The 19317-nt window shown below is 47.5% G+C and overlaps 1 protein-coding gene across 2 annotated transcripts in view; it reads right to left on the reverse strand.

Moving 5' to 3' along the window:
- Positions 1–19317, reverse strand: part of pld1a (phospholipase D1a) — a 61421-nt gene that overhangs the window by 24332 nt on the left and 17772 nt on the right. For both annotated transcript variants that reach the window (XM_084451242.1, XM_084451241.1), the window contains exons 2-5: positions 2463–2681; positions 1535–1704; positions 589–731; positions 1–52 (exon numbers count right to left, since the gene is read on the reverse strand). The exon at positions 1–52 is cut by the window's left edge and continues 60 nt beyond it. In XM_084451242.1, the coding sequence (XP_084307368.1) occupies positions 1–52; positions 589–731; positions 1535–1704; positions 2463–2649 (552 nt within the window). In that variant the 5' untranslated portion in view covers positions 2650–2681. The remainder of the gene's footprint in view (positions 53–588; positions 732–1534; positions 1705–2462; positions 2682–19317) is intronic.

Genomic DNA, 19317 nt, shown 5'->3' on the forward strand with positions numbered 1-19317 from the left:
GGGCATCTGCCTCACCTCACTCTTCCTCATACTCCTCCTCCTCACTGTGTGGCTGAGAGAGAGAGAGAGAGAGAGACAGAGAGAAACAGAGAGAAGGAGAGAGAGAGAGAGAGAGAGAGAGAGAGAGAGAGAGAGAGAGAAAGAGAAACAGAGAGAGAGAGAGAGAGAGGAGAGAGAGAGGGAGAGAGAGAGAGAGAGAGAGAGAGAAAGGGAGAGAGGTGAAGAGAGGGACAGAGAGACAGGGAGAGAGACAGAGAAAGAGACAGGGACAGAGACAGAGAGGGACAGGGAGAGAGTCAGAGAGAGAGAGAGAGACAAAAAGCAAATTTTTACTGTGCAAATCTTTACTGCTAATTATTACTATTACTATACTCTCTAATTTCTCTCTGCGTGTTATTTTTCACTAAGTTCCACATACACGCACTCACACACACACACACTCACACGCAGACCTGCGAAACGTGGAACTTCCCACCCCCCATACTTCCCACCCCCTGTACCGGTGTGTGTGTGTGTGTGTGTGTGTGTGTGTGTGTGTGTGCGTACGTGCGTGTGTGCGTACGTGCGTGTGTGCGCGTGTGTGTGTACCTTCGAGAGGGCAGGGGTATCCTCATCAAGGTCTTGTATCTGAGCAGTTCTCTGTGGAGCTCCAGGAAGTGTCTCTCCTTCCTCTTCACTATCCAGGTGAACTCCCCGTGCCTCAGCTCGATCTTGAACACCGCTGGGAGGACCTGCGCAACAGCCACACGTGAGACTGTGTGACGTGGGTTCTTGAGTGTGTGTGTGTGTGTGTGTGTGTGTGTGTGTGTGTGTGTGTGTGTGTGTGTGTGTGAGTGTGTATGTGTTTGTGGCGCCAGCGGCTCCAGGCTATTGTTGCAATTCAATTGGATTGCTTGGCACATTGGATATATTGGATAGCTTACAATGGCTCATATTGTCCTGTAAATATTACTTTACATGTGTTGATGCCATTGAAATAGGCGAATGCCTTTTGTAGTTTATAGGGAGCGTTAATACCTTTAATCGTTTATAGGGATGTGTTAATCTGACCATTCAGACAGACACAGACACAGACACAGACACACACACACACACACACACACACACACACACACACACACACACACCAGATAGTGTATACTGTGTGTCTCACTACTACATACTGTAGTGGAAGCCAGTAAAAATACACCGTAGATGGAGATGTTCCTCACGGGCCCCAGGCCATGGTGTGTGTGTGTGTGTGTACCTTGTTGACACTGCAGTAGTGGAAGGTGTTGGCATGGTCTGTGTGTGTGTATGTGTGTGTGTGTGTGTGTGTGTCTGTGTGTCTGTGTGTGTGTACCTTGTTGACACTGCAGTAGTGGGAGGTGTTGATGTGGTCTCTGTGTGTGTGTGTGTGTCTGTGTGTGTGTGTGTGTGTGTGTGTATGTCTGTGTGTGTGTGTGTGTGTGTGTGTGTGTGTGTGTGTGTGTGTGTGTGTGTGTGTGTGTGTGTGTATGTCTGTGTGTGTGTGTGTGTGTGTGTGTGTGTGTACCTTGTTGACACTGCGGTGGCGGGTGGTGTAGAAGCGATCCTGAGCTGAGGTGAATCTCTCCACCTCCAGGATCCGGGCTGTGATGGGGACAGTGGGCATGAAGACCCGGGCGCTGGCGTCCTTAAAGCCCACGGTCCTGTACACCGCTGAGAACGGGATACGGTTGTCCCCTACACACACACGCACGCGCACGCACAGGCACACACACACACGCACACGCACGCACACGCACACACACGCACACGTGCACACACACACACCAAGGTCAGGCTAAAAAGATAAACAGACAAGAGAGAGAGAGAGAGAGAGAGAGAGAGAGAGAGAGAGAGAGAGAGAGAGAGAGAGAAAACAAGCGACAGTTTTCTGCGGTATATTGAAGAGCAGGGCAGACCTGTGTGTTGTGTGTATTGAGGAGAGAGCAGACCTGTGTGTTGTGTGTATTGAGGAGAGAGCAGACCTGTGTGTTGTGTGTATTGAGGAGAGAGCAGACCTGTGTGTTGTGTGTATTGAGGAGAGAGCAGACCTGTGTGTTGTGTGTATTGAGGAGAGAGCAGACCTGTGTGTTGTGTGTATTGAGGAGAGAGCAGACCTGTGTGTTGTGTGTATTGAGGAGAGAGCAGACCTGTGTGTTGTGTGTATTGAGGAGAGAGCAGACCTGTGTGTTGTGTGTATTGAGGAGAGAGCAGACCTGTGTGTTGTGTGTATTGAAGAGCAGAGCAGACCTGTGTGTTGTGTGTATTGTGTTGTGTGTATTGAAGAGCAGAGCAGACCTGTGTGTTGTGTGTGTTGTGTGTATTGAGGAGCAGGGCAGACCTGTGTGTTGTGTGTATTGAGGAGAGAGCAGACCTGTGTGTTGTGTGTATTGAAGAGCAGAGCAGACCTGTGTGTTGTGTGTATTGTGTTGTGTGTATTGAAGAGCAGGGCAGACCTGTGTGTTGTGTGTCGCAGTCGGGCTCCTCCCCCTCCCCCAGGTCCAGCTCCAGAGTGTCCAGACTCTCCACCACGTCGTCCATCTTGGCTCTGCCGCGCGCGTCCGCCTCCTTAGCTGTGACGTCAGGGGCTTCAGGGGTCACCAGGCTCAGGTTACTGGTGGTGGGCAGGGCTTTTCCCAGCATGCTTAGCACTCCACCCACAGAGCAGGGCAAACCTGGGAGAAGGAGGAGGAGGAGGAGGAGGAGGAGGAGGAGGAGGAGGAGGAGGAGGGGAGGTGAAGGAGGTGGGAAGGACAGATTAGCTGAGTCTTCAGCAGGGCTTCTGAACCGTGGGTGAACGGCGTAGCAGCACTTCAAGCTGTAGCTGCAGCTGTCCCAGGGTGCACCACTCCCACACGGCCCGGGAATAGATCCACTTCCCATAGGGGTAACCCTAGCCCTAACCCTCACTCAGGAAGAGCTGGGTCACAGGTAAGGGGTCAGGGATAGCGGCGCAGGGATAGGGTGAGTAAAATTTGGCTAGGAATGACTTAGGGAGTTAGGGCACCAATGTGGAAAATTACAACTTAATGGCTAACGCCATTGAGTAAAATGTGGCCAAGTGATGGTATTACAAGACATTTTCAAAAATTCAAATGTAGAAACATGATAGAAACAAAATTCCTTTTGCATCTTGTCGGGCAAAAACATTGTTTTTTAGTACCCATAATTTGATCTTTATCTATTGTAGGTTGTGAGTTAGGGAGGAATTACTGATTCACGTCAATTTCTATATTTGTGTTCAGTTGGCATTAAATCTGAATTTGGCACTTTTAGCCGCAAATTTGGAAGATAATTCCCTATTCAACCCTAATTAGTAGGGTTAGGTCCTCCAGGCCGTTCTACATGGACCAGCGGAAGCAGAGCGTCATGCTAGTGGTGATGATGTCACTGCAACGTAAGGCACTGCCATGCAGTGAGTCACTGAGTCAGAGTCCCGAGACACAGACACACACACACACACACACACACACACACACACACACACACACACACACACACACAGAGGCTGTTGAACGGGCTTGTCAGCCCAGACAAGGGACGTGAGAAGAGAGAGGAAACAGGACAGAGGAGTGGAGGAGGGAGGAGGAGAGAGACCGTGAGAACAGAACCGTCTCCAGAGAGATAGAGATGATCTGCTTCTGTCACTGTGGGTCTCTATTCCAATAGCTAAAGAAGCCAGAACACACACACACACACACACACACACGCATGCGCAAACTCCAGACTGGCTTTACTGAGGAAATGAGAGCAGTGATCCACCTTTCCTGCTGTCTCTGATACACACACACACACACACACACACACAGATGTTCTAGCTAAGTAAGTACAGGTACAACGAGTAGTGAAATGTTCTTCCATTAGCTCCTAGGTTGTGCAATACCAAGCAATATAGAGAGGTAGAAGATATGAGGTGTCTAACCCTACCTAGATACCAGACATGGAACATATACACACGTACATGAAAGGAATGGGCTGCAGGGGAAGTTGTGCAGTTGGGAGTTATGTACAGAATGCTCTAGTAAGTATAAATATAGTCCAGAGTTCAGCAGGCCTCTCATTCAGGATCCTGATGGTCTGAGGGAAGAAGCTCCGTCTGAGCGTCTCCTAGTTGGTTTCTCATGTAATATACAGTATTCTGCTTATTTCAGCCTCCAGCGTTTGGACAGCTGTCTTGGTCAGAGTCTCTCTAGGACCCAGCAGAGTTCCTGTACTGAACACACTCTGTCTGTCTCTCCAGAGAGCTGCATGAGCCACCCCTCCTGACCCCTACCCTGTCTGCCCTTAACCTGACTCACCCTGCCCCACCCTGCCCCGCCTTAACCTCCTCAGCTCCGACTCAACACACACATTCAACCACAGACACATGACTGTATGAATGTGTGTGTGTGTGTGTGTGTGTGTGTTTATTAACACTATTAACACTGGATTAGGGGTCTCCAGAACTGACTCCTTTCTGCAGTGGTCAGAATTAGAGGTGAAAGGCAGAGTGGGGGAAACTGCTGGTCAACAGACAGTAATAACAGACAGTAATAACAGACAGTAATAATCCACTGAGAGACTCAGTAATAACCGACAGTAATAACAGACAGTAATAACAGACAGTAATAACCGACAGTAATAATCCACTGAGAGTCTCAGTACCTGTATTCACAGTAATAACAGACAGTAATAATCCACTGAGACTCGGTAATAACCGACAGTAATAACAGACAGTAATAACAGACAGTAATAACCGACAGTAATAATCCACTGAGAGTCTCAGTACCTGTATTCACAGTAATAACAGACAGTAATAATCCACTGAGAGACTCAGTACCTGTATTCACAGTAATAACCGACAGTAATAATCCACTGAGAGACTCAGTACCTGTATTCACAGTAATAACAGACAGTAATAATCCACAGAGTTTATTCTGGTCATGAGACCTACACAGTAAGGGTTGTGTTTATTGTGTTAGCGGTGTTTCTAGAGGTCTGTGGTGCCAGTACATCTTAGTGGAGGACTTCCTAGCCAAGGTGCTGAATACCAACTCCTAGAACAGACCATTTCACAACTAGGCTACAAGTGTAGACTTTTAGTTCAGACAAGATCACTTTTGTCAAATTTGAACATTTATTATACAACAGCATAATTATACAAGCGGCATAATACATGCATATGAATTTTGGCGGTGTGCTCTGTCCGGGGGGCCCCCTGCCCACCGGCGTGGAAGCGCTCCACGCGCGTGGAGCGCGTTAGCAGGGGGAGGCAATCTAGGTGTTCCCCCCCTCTGGGCCAAGCCCTTGGCCCAGACAGCCAGGGGGAACGGCATCTAGCCCCCTGCCTCCATGACGATCAGAGTGGGCCGCGATCGGGAAAAGGCCGCGATCGGGAAAACGCTCGGAGGTAACTCAGCCCACTAAGACCGTCAAAGAGTGCCACAGGAGGACTGCTGTACATTATAGTCCCCGGTCCCCACGGGCCGACGCTTCGTGGGTTCCGCGGGAGATACAGCACTCGCGCCTCTGTGTCCATGGCGCCCGCCACGGATAGCCACAGAGACCAGCTAGCGGCTACTCTGGCATCCACCGGCCGACGCCGGTGGAATACCTGCAAACTACCCCCCAAGAACACACCAGCAACTCCGCGGCCCGCATGCGCAGCGGGTTGACGGAGAGCGCTCTGACTGATGTCAGACAACATTTGATAGTGCAACAGCTACATGATCACCTGAAACGCAGTATCCCCCCAACCCCAAAGTCACAGTCCACTAATAGCCCTCTGGGCATCCGGAACGTCCTGGACTCCAGGCCGTAGGCAGCTTCATAAGCGGATGAGGACCATCGGCCCATATGGACTTCAGGGTATACACCGGGGTGATGGCGGCGGCGGTGGTTGCCGCACCTATACGGAGGGAGGGTGCGGTGTCCTGGACCGGTGGGAGCCCGCACGCCTGGCAGAGGGCGCGGAGTCAGGCGGCAAACCAGGCACCGGTCATGGCTTTGCCTCTCTTAAGAAGAGGGGCTCCTCCTCACCGGCCTGGGGTCTGCTCGTCAGGTAGGAGCTCATGGAGGACAGAGGACAAAACAAGGTGTTATTGCCTGACAACAAACGGTCACGCCGGCACCAGCTCCGTCCGCCTTGAATGCTACAGTGCAGGACGAAATAGAGCGCGTGCAACGTGACATCTGCCCGAGTGAGGTCGTGCGCGGGGTCGAATGACAAAGTGCGTGTAGAATATGCACCGACCTTAAGGAACCCATAGAAAGCTGTGAGAATGACTGTTTCTAACATTAAATACGAGTGACCACCAAAACACCCCTGCCTCAACCGTGCGATAACCGTCGAACGAGCGAAGGAGTGAAGGGAAGACGTACATCCATGCCTTGGGGATGCTCTCCGTGATGCCATTAAGGAGGAGCTGGACGGATCGGTTCCCCAGCCGAGAAACGGTGGAGGGGTCCAGGCATCGCATGTGGAATGAACACCTGCAACAAACTCATAACCGACTGAGGCCGCAGCCGCCTAGACACGACACAATGAACTATGAATGCTATAGTATGAATATCCACAGCATGACGTTTACATTGAATATTGAGCAGCGTAGTGGACTCCGGGCCCCAGGTAGCGTTCGTATGCCGATGAAGTGTCATGCACGCAGCATTATAATAAGGTGATTAGTCTTTGAAACAACGCAGGGCTAATGCGAAGAGCAATGCAGTATCCCAACGCAGCGTAAAATGACACATCCGACATCGAGCGTGATCAGCGCAGCATACATCCCTTTTACATCAGAAATAAGCCCGTAAACCTTGCCCCCAAACAACGCGGAGGAGCAGGCGACGAACGGAAATGGCGGAAGAAGAAGCACCGCGTTAAACCGAACAGCCAGATAGTCGCGCACACCCAGCAGATTGCAGCATAATGCTTGAACAATAGACGACAACGCACAGGTTACAGTACGATGCCCTAAGAACCATGCAGTAGCCCGATGCTACTGACCCGAACTATATAAAGCCAAAACGCAATAATTGGTAAGGCATCATCGCCGTCGTTGTCCCCGAACGAGGTTAGACATGCCGAAGCAATCGGCCAAACAACCCAGGCCTACCAGACAGGCGAGACAGCCTTAAATACCATAACATCGATCGTCCTTATCACATACTTACAGTCATCAATTAATCCCTCATATAGCATACATGGTTCGCATCACCGGAAGCAATACCGAAGCGATCATGAACGTCAAGCGCTAGCATTAGAATCATGAGCCAGTAACAGAATCATGAGCCAGCATTAGCAACCTAACATAATGAACCATGAGCCAGTATCTAGCAATCTAACATAATGAATCATGAGCTAGTATTAGCAAACTAACAAAATGAATCACGAGCGAGTATGCAATCCAACATAATGATGCCCCGACGTGCAATACGGGAACCTTGACGAACGCCAGCTAGATAGCAACTAGCAGTATAGCCTGTCATGCGGCCAGCGAATCCACGACGAGCCGCGAGGGGAGGACTTATGCGCAGTCGTTAGTGGCCGGAGGAGGCAAGTCGCAGTGGCAAAATACCTACCTCCGACCGGTGTGCATCGAGCTATATAATATCATATCACAGTCACCTAGTTATATCTATACAACATAATATCACAGCCACCTAGTTATATCTAGTGCATCGAGCAACTGGGGGCTGAGAAACATATCCGAATGTGCGACGAGGAAGTGCGAGTTCATGCGGTGGTGTATTTCAGTATTCCTAGTAGCAAGCCGCAATTAGCCACCTCCCATGTACAACGAACGCACCACGAGATGAACCAAATACATAGAGAACACACCCAGCACGTCCACGCCCGAACTGCAAACATTACAATGGTGAATGCACCCGGCGCGCATCGACAGTTGAGTACGCGGCAGACGACATGGACAACACCGACATAGCGGCTCATGAATGAAACCCAGTGACCGGCGCGTAGCAATGCCTAACGGACTTCCAACGCAAGCTATGCGAGCAACGAACCATACGCAAGTATGGCACACGGAGCTACAGGGAGACGGGCTCCCCGGCCTCGGAAGCCGGCGCTCCACGACGCCACTAAACGGACACCCAAACCACGGACCGGAGAGACGACGGGCAGAGGGGAACGCGGAAGCAGCGAGGACACCGCGGGCGGCAGGTAGCAACGCACCAAGACACAATATGACACGGAACGCGAGCAAGACGCGGAGCAGCGAGCAAATAGCAGAATGGCAGCATGCAATTACGACAGCAGTAAGCAAGCGCGAATAATGACATGTTTTGACAGCTTAAATACCTGCGCTCTGGTGAGCTGACCAATGCTATGACAGCTACAGTCAGCTGGTGCTGCGTCATGCGTGACAGATTAACCTCTGCTGACCCCGGCTGACGTACGTGCCTTGGCTGAATTTGCGTCGGAGACTTCATTTTTTATATTTGGCAGCCTGGGTCATGTGTACACGTTGGTTGTGAGGGGCCTTCAGATGGTCGGCCACACACGGCCGGAGTTGTTTGAAGTTTTCACCCACCCACTCTTCGGTTGTTGTGAGACGGCTGTTGAACGATGTGAGATTCTGTTGACTGTTGGATCAGAATGATCATATCTGCTTTGAAGCTGTCGTGCTGCTTGTCGAGTAAGGCCTCCAGGTCGCCCTTAGTGACTGGGTCAGTGTCCTTTGCCATGTTTGAGGGGTGTGTTCGGGGACGGGGGGGGGGGGGGACGGGGGTCTGGAGGTGGGGTGTGTTTGTTGCTGTTATGTTATGTTCACTTTTGTACTATAAAATGGTTGTAGGAAAATAAATCCCAAAACATGAGAGACTTCCTGTCCTGAGAAAGAGAGACTTCCTGTCCTGAGCAGGAGGCCAAGAGAACCAGACAGACGTGGCGCCATGGCAACATGTTTCTGTGATGTCATCACCGGTCAGACTCCTTCCAGAGTGCTCTTTTCTAAGGCAAGTCAGAACAAGGTGAAACCACAACTACACCACCCACACCCACACCCACACACACCCACACCCACACACACCCACACACACACACACACACACACTCACACAGTCACACCCACACAGTCACACCCACCCACCCACACACACACACACACACACACACTCACACCCACACAGTCACACCCACAGTCACACCCACACACACACACCCACATACATACACACACACAGATTACCCTTGCTAAAGAGCTGTTTACTGTAGACACTCTTAGCAGGGGCAAAACAGCATTTGAACACGTGCACACAGTGTGCTAACGTCAGAAAACCCACCAATTCAGTTCTCCCTGAGCACTCCCCACCCTGTGCATTCAATCCTGTTGAGTTTAAGACCAGAAACGGTCTTAAAGTCTTCTTGCACATCAGAAACCTGACCATGTGAATTTATTAATCACCCATAATGATCCGGATATCTTAGTTCTTTCTGAAACTTGGCTAAAAAACAGTGTCAATGATTATGAGATTGCTCTAAATAATGATGCTTTTAGAATGGAGAGAGCTGAAGAGGTGGAGGGGTGGTCATTAATGTTAAATCCTGTTTTTGGCTGATGGGCAGAACCTATCAGCTCTATAGTAGCGAATGTCTATTTATCAGTAGGTCAGTCGGTCAGTCGCTCGGGCGGTCGGAAACTCACTCTAACCGACCCTGTCAGTCAGTCCACAAAAATGTCCACAAAAGTGTCAATTTGTGCGATTATTTAGGTGTTACTTTAACAATAACAGTCAGGCACATTACAAATATCACAATTCTACAGATTAGATGGTAAAACAGTTCCACACAGCTCCACACACGTAGGAAAGTCTGATGATGCTGTCCATACATTTCAAGCATTATGAATTTATTCAATGTCATGATTATTCCTTCGAGCGCCTCATGCATTGGGGCATTTACAAGATGCTGGCATGTGAAACTGTGAGTCAGCGGGTGAAATGAAGGCTAATATTTCTCTTCTCTCTAGAATAGTGTTTCTACGGAGCTTCCTATGCACAAAATAAATATTTGATTTCTCAAGGCCTGATGATGAAATGTCATTTTGGTTAAGCTCCTCAGAGTACAGTGTTTAAGAGAATCTTGTGATTCTTTAAAGGGCGTCTCAGGATTTGACCTGTGCTTCTGTCATCAGCACACGGTCACAGCATTATAAGGGCATGGTACTGTTGGTGTGTGGGGACATTTCATGGCCTACTGTAGCTAGTGGATTTGATTTTAAGGAAGTGGGTTTAAGTTTATCCTATATGATAATATAACTGATCAGCTATTCTATATCATATATGTTTCATCTGTATAATATATACTTTGAAATATATTCTCTATGTTTTAATTTTTAATTTTTTAATTTAAACTTTATTTACCCAGGCAAGCAAGAACAAATTCTTATATACAAAACTTATTTAGAACGGTCTCTCCTCTCCACTTAGCTACACAGGTCCCCAGGACCTTCCATCCTCATAAACATCAGTCCACGCCATGGAAGGTCGTCAAAATGTACTAGTTTGAAATGAGCTAACGATGCAAGAATGCTGGATGCATAGGTAAATTGGAGGGATGACGCAATCCAAATTGACCAGTCCAGAGAGGTTTGGTTTGTCTCCAAAAAAGGTAATGGTACTATGAGCATTAATGCCATGTTGTGTAACAGAGAATTCTGTATTGTATATCAAGGGTAAAAGCTGAATTTTCCCCAGCAACAGCACAGGGTGAGAGGTAATGTTTTCGGTGGCGTGTGTGTGTGTGTGTGTGTGTGTGTGTGTGTGTTAGCAGGATTACGCAAAAACTACTGGACTGATTTTCACAAAACTTGGTGGAAGGAGGAAGGAGGTCCAACTGAGAACCATGACATTTTGGAGCAGATCCGAAGCAAGGTTCGGGTCCACGAGCTGCCCAAACACGGCCGGCCATTCACCTCTATTCACCTCCATTCATTTTTTGAACCAGGATTAAGCAAAAACTACTTGACTGATTTTCATGAAACTCAGTGGAGGGGTGAAGCATGGGCCTTCTTACAACCTCTTCAATTTTGGAGCAGATCCAAATTATGGGCCGGATCCATGAATGAAAGCAATACTTAGAAGGAAGGCAGCTCCCTGTGTGGGGGTGCTAGAGACACGGGGTTTGGACTGGGGTGTGTGGGGGGAGAGCCCGGACAGCACCGCACTGCCCCCTGCCGGGTCATTCAATTCTGGCGTGCTCAGACTCACAAAACACATTCAGGGGCGGAGGTCTGTGCTCTCTCAGCTCCATTTCTAGTTTTTTTATACAACCAAGACATTGAATCCAACTGGGCTAAGATTCAACACAATCCTCTGTAATAAGAACTGTTAAAATGTGTTTCATTATATGTGTGTACGCTCAATGAGTTATGATTGGCTCCCTTGGAGATCTCCGTGAACAACAAGTGCCTGGAGTTCCAGCAGGCCCCAAAGTACCTTGGCGTACATCTGGACAGGACACTGTCCTACAAGCAACATCTGGAGGAAGTGAGGGCCAAAGCAACATCAAGGGTCTCACTCATCCGTCGCCTTGCTGGTACGACATGGGGGGCCTCTGCCAAGGTGCTACGCATCTCCACACAAGCCCTGGTCTTCTCTACAGCCGAGTACTGTGCCCCAGCCTGGTGCAGAAGCTTGCATGCCAAGCAGGTTGACACTGTCATCAACAACGCTCTCCGGATCATAACTGGCTGCCTGAAGCCCACCCCCATGTTCTACCTGCCGGTCCTAGCAGGAGTTGCCCCAGCCAGCCTACGGCGAGAGGCTGCTACCCTCGCCCTAGCAAGGAAAGCCCAGGAACATGACTGGCACATCCTGCAGGGCACCACAACTAAGGCAGCGCCCCCAAGCCGACTCAAGTCCCGCCACCCCTACAACACGGCGGCACAAGTCATGCTCACTTCCATCCCGGAAGACCTGTCTGTGTGAGTGCGTGGAGCCTGAGCAGACTGCCGACCACATCATCATCCCCTGCATGAACCACCATCAGAGGAGGACCTCTTCCCACATCATCACCACCTGTCCCCTGCATAAACCACCATCAGAGGAGGACCTCTTCCCACATCATCACCACCTGTCCCCTGCATAAACCACCATCAGAGGAGGACCTCTTCCAAGTGGGACCTGAGATGAGGGCGTGGCTAGTCGACATGAAGCTGGACACATGAAGACGATACACGAAAGAAGAAGAAGGCTCCCTTGGGGACCAAGTTGAGAAGTGGTGCTTTAGCCTATCAAAGCCTACGAGTGCCTGCGCATGTACTGTACCAGCTCACAAGAGCAGCGCTCTCTGGCTCGCGGGACGTACTACAACTCAGCACCATCACACATCAACGCTGGTCCTCACATCGAAGGCTGCAAGACATCCTTTACAAGGTTAGACATTGGCTAGTTTAGCAAGCCTGTTCACCTTCTCTGTCATATCAGGCAGGAATGACCAAGTTGGATTCTTCTTGACATTCCTTTTTAGGGGCACTAAAGAAGAACGCAGTAATTCAAGGAATTCGCCAGAAAGATGCAGAGAAGGCCTCTCCAAGTAGTTCACGGGAGCTTGTGATAGAGGCGGAAACAGGACAGAAAGCGCCCAGAGAGAGCTTGAAAAAAGAGAGGAGCAGTCCCAGTAGGCAGTGTCACCTAGTCTCTCTCTCTCTCTCTCTATCTCCATCTTTAGCTCTTCAGAATTACCTCTATATGAAGCTTATCTATTCGCTCAAGCCTTTCAAGATGCTTTGTCTTATGCAAGCCTTACTGTACATCCATGTCAATAAGTTAATCTCAAAGAACTGTATTCCTGTATTTTATTGTTCCTGCATTGTTTTAAATGTTCTGCAAAGTACAAGGAGATGTTAGTAGAATGACTTGAGGGAGGAAGTGAAAGAAGGAAATGTATGTTGGAAATGGCGAAGTTGGATTTTTGGTGCAAGGTGTGCCTAGTGACACCTAGGCCACTGACAGCTGATGTGGTCCCTTGCTCAGAAAGGATGTTTGAGGCACTGGTGAAAAGCCAGCGAGCAACTAAGGACATTGTATGTAAGTGAGTGGAGAGAGAGAAGGTTTCAGTATGTAGTAAAGAAAAGAGTGTCCTTTTTTTGCATTTCGTTTTATATGACCTATTATGTGTTGCACTTTGTCTTGTTGCTTTGTAGGACGGAATGCTTAGTGAGATGAGAGCTTTACGCTGCAAGGTTCGTTCGGAGCGATCCCTCCGTACGGTGGCAGTCACAGGAAGTGGTTCACAACCACTCAGTTTTCCTAAAAAGGAAATCTGTAGCTAAATTTAGGTAAGCTATTTATCTTGCCTAACTTAATGTTCAGCCGTTTTATATATTGGTCGGATTCGCTTATGCAAGCAGGTTATACTTTCACTTTCTAGAGTTGAGTTTAGTTGTGTTGCCTGTCGGCTCCATCCCAAACCCTACACCTCTAGGAGCTTAATGGTACCAGTTCTAAGTGAGACCTAACCCAATAGGTCACTTACCCCTTCACGGACGTTTAGCTGATGCTGAGAGGAGGCAGTTCACTTGAAGAAGGGAGTGTCCCAAAAAGTTCTTCAAGTTTTATAAGGTTTATTAAAAATCAAAAATAATAAAAATTTTGCCAACACAGGGTAGTATACAACCAAAAATGATTGACAAGTTTTTGACAATGATCCTAAGATAACATTCAGTATTTATACTATTCTAAACAGTCTGAGCCCACTCAGTTTGTGGTCAGATAAAACATAACTACGTCAATGATTACATCAATTCACACGCAATTAACATCCGATAAAACACGTTATTACTAAATAAGGGCAGAAGGAATTCCATAAAAGGTATACACTTCCTTCATACCACCTGCACACCTAAGTCAACTGAAACAATGCCAGTACGGATCAAACTCACTTTGTCGTCCAGTCAGTTTAGTCTGCGGGTGACGTCACCCCCCCTTTCTCCCTCGAATGCGGAAGACCGGAGGAGCCGGCAACGGCGCGTTATTATGGAACCCACTGGAGTTTATGGCAAGACACGCCCTGCTTGCCATTCGAGCATCAGGATTGGCCATGACTCGATGCCCACTAGCCTAGACTGTAGGCTGCTGTTGCCGCGTAGGCTACGCGCGAAGAGGACTATGTTCATGTTAACAATGTTAAAGAAAACGATGTGATCCTATTTTATTTCCAGGACGGCGCGCGTTGCCGCGTTATTATGGAACCCACGGGAGTTTATGGCAGGGCACGCCCTGTTTACCATTCAAGTGATGTGATTGGCCAGACGTCCGCGCTTGCGTGAGGCACAAAGCGGTGTTGATTTTGAGCTCTGCCGCTAGCGCGGTGCCGCTTCGCGGAACGCGCGCCGTCCTGGAAATAAAATAGGATCACATCGTTTTCTTTAACATGTTAACGTTGCTTCAGATTAGGATCACATACCTTAATGTTAAACAAGTTAACGTTTTAGACAAGTGTCATAATAGCCTGGCCCTCGCTATTCAATAGCCTACGAATAGGCTGGTACAAGACGCTAGCCTTTTATAGGCAATATGCCTAATAATTAGTCATCTCGCCCAATTTGCAATCTCGCTTAGTCAGTAAACTAAACTTGACGGTTTGTGTGTTCCTCTACTAGGAGGTCCACTTGCTAGATGCAAAACTAATAAATAACATGTTCCAGATGTAGCTTGTTTAGTTGTATTCCTATAATTCTCAGTGAATCATATTCATAAAAAAATATGGGGGATGGACATGTGTAATTTGTAATGAATAACTCTGAACTCAAGACATTCAAGAAATTGAGTGTTCAGTGCAACACACGTTTAGTTCCACACAATAAAATGTAGTGCAATGTAGAACAAACCTGTGCAATACATAGGTTGTGTAGTTGACACAAGAATACTTAATTTGTCTAGAAGAACATGTATATTGTTTATTAAACACATAAGTCTGATGCTCTGTACTGAATGTTGTATGTTTACTTGTTGTCAATGTCTTATTGTTGTCGGCTTGTTGCAACTGTGACACTATGCCCAAGACAAATTTCCCTCTGGGACAATAAAGTATATCTCATCTCATCATCAACAGCATGGACAAAATAATTAAAGTAAATAAAACACAGGATTCCCCCCCAGCAACTAAAAACACAGTATGAGACATGCCAAAACCAAGGGAGAGGGTCCGGGCCAGGAGCAGGGGCAAGCAGAGCGGACCAGGGGTGAGGGATGAGGGTCCGGGCCAGGAGCAGGGGCGAGCAGAGCGGACCAGGGGCGAGGGATGAGGGTCCGGGCCAGGAGCAGGGGCGAGCAGAGCGGACCAGGGGCGAGGGATGAGGGTCCGGGCCAGGAGCAGGGGCGAGCAGAGCGAGGGATGAGGGTCCGGGCCAGGAGCAGGGGCGAGCAGAGTGGACCAGGGGCGAGGGATGAGGGTCCGGGCCAGGAGCAGGGGCGAACGGCCAGAACCATAACATGATCAGCCTGAAGAACACAAATATGCTGTATGTGTGTGTGTGTGTGTTTTTGTGTGTGTGTGTGTGTGTGTGTGTGTGTGTGTAATACTACAAATAGAACCCTTTCCACAGCAGTCATCTTGACCGAAAGCCAGGTAAACCTACATCCTGTGAGCCAGACTGGCACATTGATTGACCAACTCATGGACACAGACTGATTAACATTATTAATGACACCGGTGTCAGTCTGTTTCACAGGATGTAGGTTTACCTGGCTTTGTGTCAAGATGGATACTGTGAAAAGGGTCTTTTCTAGAGTAGGCTGTATTTTATGAGAAAATAAACAGTGTATCTAGAGAGAGAAACCTTCAGAGTAGGGAATTCCGAGATATTACTCTTGGGACTGGTGCAGATAAACTTCTTTTGACAGGGCCTCTCACCGAGTCTTGCTCTCAATTGTCTGAGGAGAAAAATCATCATTTTGGACATAACGTTAGTAACGTTTTTCATTTGCATAACGTTACACATGGGAACGTTATCAGATTTAGAAAGGGAAAAAAGACAATGGCGAGAACTAAAGACAGGTTCACTTAACTAACGTTAACGCTAGCTAGCTATAACATTAACTAAACATCAACCAAGTTTAGCAGGACTAATAAAGCGACACTGGCGAATGACAACTCTGGGCTAATATAATTGGCTTTAATGTTACTGATTAAACACATAGTGGAAGAACATAGTTTGATGATTTATTGTGAATTTTACGTTACCGTTTTGCTTCTTCACTCAAAAGGCATAACTTTGTGCGTTCTTTCGTTGTCTGCAGTGCAGCGCGGCGAAAGTCTGGCCTCTTCGCGCGTAGCCTACGCGGCAACAGCAGCCTACAGTCTAGGCTAGTGGGCATCGAGTCATGGCCAATCCTGATGCTCGAATGGCAAGCAGGGCGTGTCTTGCCATAAACTCCAGTGGGTTCCATAATAACGCGGCAACGGCCCGTGTCTCCCCCCCCGAAATCCACCGAAGGAACAAACAATGAGCCTCCAAAATAATAATCCACCGAGGTATTTGGAATATAAACCTTCCGTAGGCTGCCTCCCGTTCACGAGGCTATAATCCACCGCGTCGACTGGGGTTCCAGGTTAGAACTCTCGCTCGTCAGACGAAGGTAAGGCTCTGTGCACACCCTTCGCGCTACCATACGACTGACCCCATCTTCCAATTTCCCGGCTAGCTATACCTACTTCCCATTGGTAGGAGGCGGACACCGGGCTAACAGGCATACATATTCATGAGCCCAAACGGGAACGTGCTCCATGAACGGGAACGGGCAGAGCACGTTACAGTATGTAAGTACATCACTAAAGCAATACATGCATATGTTAGGTCGTCAATAAAACCATACCTGCGTATGCAAGTACGTCAGCTAAGTAGTTTCCGGTTTGTTTGCTGCTCGTTTCCTGGACTGACACACGGCTTCCCCGACCCATTCTCCCCGGACCTCGACCACGGCTTGGATTACGTTTTCTGGACTTTTGTTTGTTGATCGATTGACCCCTGCCTGAACTTGACTACCCTTTTGTCTTGCCCTCTGTACTGCCGCTTCTATATTAAACCGCCCTCTGGGCTTGGAACTGTCCGTCTGTGTCCGTGGTCCTGCGTTTGGGTCAGCTAGCCAACCAGCCCCCTTACACCTTGCCTATTATTAAGTGTTTATAAAGCATCTATTAACCCACTTACAAACCATTTGTGCCTTAATTCATTACATGGATAAATGCATGCTAAAGTACTTATAAATAGTTTGTCAATCATTAACTTCCACGTTATAAACAACCTGATGAACCATTAACATCTCGTGAAAAGCTTCTTTGTAATTTATATGATACAGAATTTACAAATGGTAAATATAAAGTTTATAAAGTATGAAAAAACGGAATAAACACATTTTACATTCGCTTATTAATGAAGAATAAACCCTTCATAAATGCGTTAATAAATAGCCTAATGTGTAATAATGAATGAATTACGCTTTATAAATGATGAATTACTTAATAAATGCTTTATAGTGTGCATTAATTATAAAGTGTTACCATACCTAAAAATTGTTAGCATATTTGCTGCAGGGCTGTTAGCTAGTCAGACTGGCCATGTGAGTGCTGATTGAGTGCTGGTGAGGAGACAGCATTCCTCGCTGTACTTGGCTCTCGTGAGCTCGGTTGTAACGTGAAGCGCAGAACGGGATATGTTAGATGTTAGATTTGTCGCTAGACACCTTTGACTAATTAAGTCGCCGAGGGGGTCTGGAAAATCACCAGATACTGTAATAGTCACAAAATCACCAACATGGGACAGCTGGGTAAGAAATAAAGGGAAATTCTTATTTCATTCCATCCATCCATTGACATGAACCTTCACATTCCAAATGACTTTTAAACGGGACTCTCTAGTTACACTCATTTTAAATCATCTCTTCTTAGTCATTTTACTTCTGCCTATACATTACTTGTTTTATCTGACAGTTTTATCTTGTATCTTTTGTCTCATATCAGATTTTTTATTATGTATCATTTCTCTCATCTCTTACTCTCCTGTTTGTTTGTTTGTTTGTTTGTTTGTCCCAGAGTGCACCGAACCGTACCCGCTGGCTCCGACCCAAGGGGGTCGCCATAGAGCCGCCCGAACATAGCCCACCCATTCACCTCCATTCATTTGGACTTGAGCTCAGGAGACAAAATGTCAGTTTTAGATAGAAAGATCAATCGATCGATCGATCGATACACCACGACGGCTCCACGGGCACCGTGCAGCAATCTTAAAGCTACATCTTATCTACAGTCAGATCAATAGTTGGTTGTTATTGTAGGAGCTGAATTTGTTTGTCTTGTGTTTAATGTTTTGTCCAGTGTCACCCCCTATTGGGGTGCACTGCGCATGAGGGGAAAAGGCGGGTGTGGCGATACCGTCATTGACCTCAGCCACAGCCCTGAGCCCATTCAGAAAATCTAATTTGTTTGTTTATTTTATTTTTGTAAATAAATCCCAATTTAATTGTAAGAAACAGCTTGGACTTGGATTTCTTTTTGGGATTATGATGGCTGATATGATGGTTGCGAGTCAGACAAGTACACCTGCCTCCATGGAAATGGAAAAACAATAGAGAGTGATTTTTGCCATTACAGTTATAGTGTTGAAACAGAGTTGTGTTTCTTCAGTTTGGGGTGCCCTGCCGAGTTTGCTTGTACGGATTACGGATTTAATCACTGATGATAGATCGATCATTATACCACACCATTCCAAACGGCACTGTGCACTAGTAAATAAACAACACACACACACACTCGTGCACACACACACACACACACACACTGTAACCAAGACATTCTATCCTTAAATGCATGACCCAGCATGTTGGAATGCATCACCTTGAAGCAACAACAGACACTGACAGGGACCGCAAGCCTTCCGTGTGTGTGTGTGTGTGTGTGTGTGTGTGTGTGTGTGTGTGTGTTTGTGTGTGTTTGTGTGTGTCCTCGCATGTCAGCCAAGAGGCCAAGCTCCTAGGGAGCAAGATATATAACAGTATGGTATCTTACAGCTGTGTCTACGGTTACCCAGACATTCTAACTATGTCACACGCACACACACACACACACACACACACACACACACACACAACAGGCCTACTCTAACACTGTGTTCACTTAACATTATAACAATCAAACAGGTGATTTACGAGTTTGAGCTATACTGTAGTATCTTAGTGGATACTATAGTTCATATCATTTGAAAAATAAGAATCAGAGTTGAGGAATAAGAACAGAAGTCGCACAAAAAACAGCCGGATAATAACATAGTTGCACAGAAACGGACGTTTGAGATCATCTAACTTCCGTAGTTTGAC

Source organism: Borostomias antarcticus (assembly GCF_949987555.1).
Source record: "Borostomias antarcticus genome assembly, chromosome: 16".
Classification (NCBI taxonomy): Eukaryota; Metazoa; Chordata; class Actinopteri; order Stomiiformes; family Stomiidae; genus Borostomias; species Borostomias antarcticus.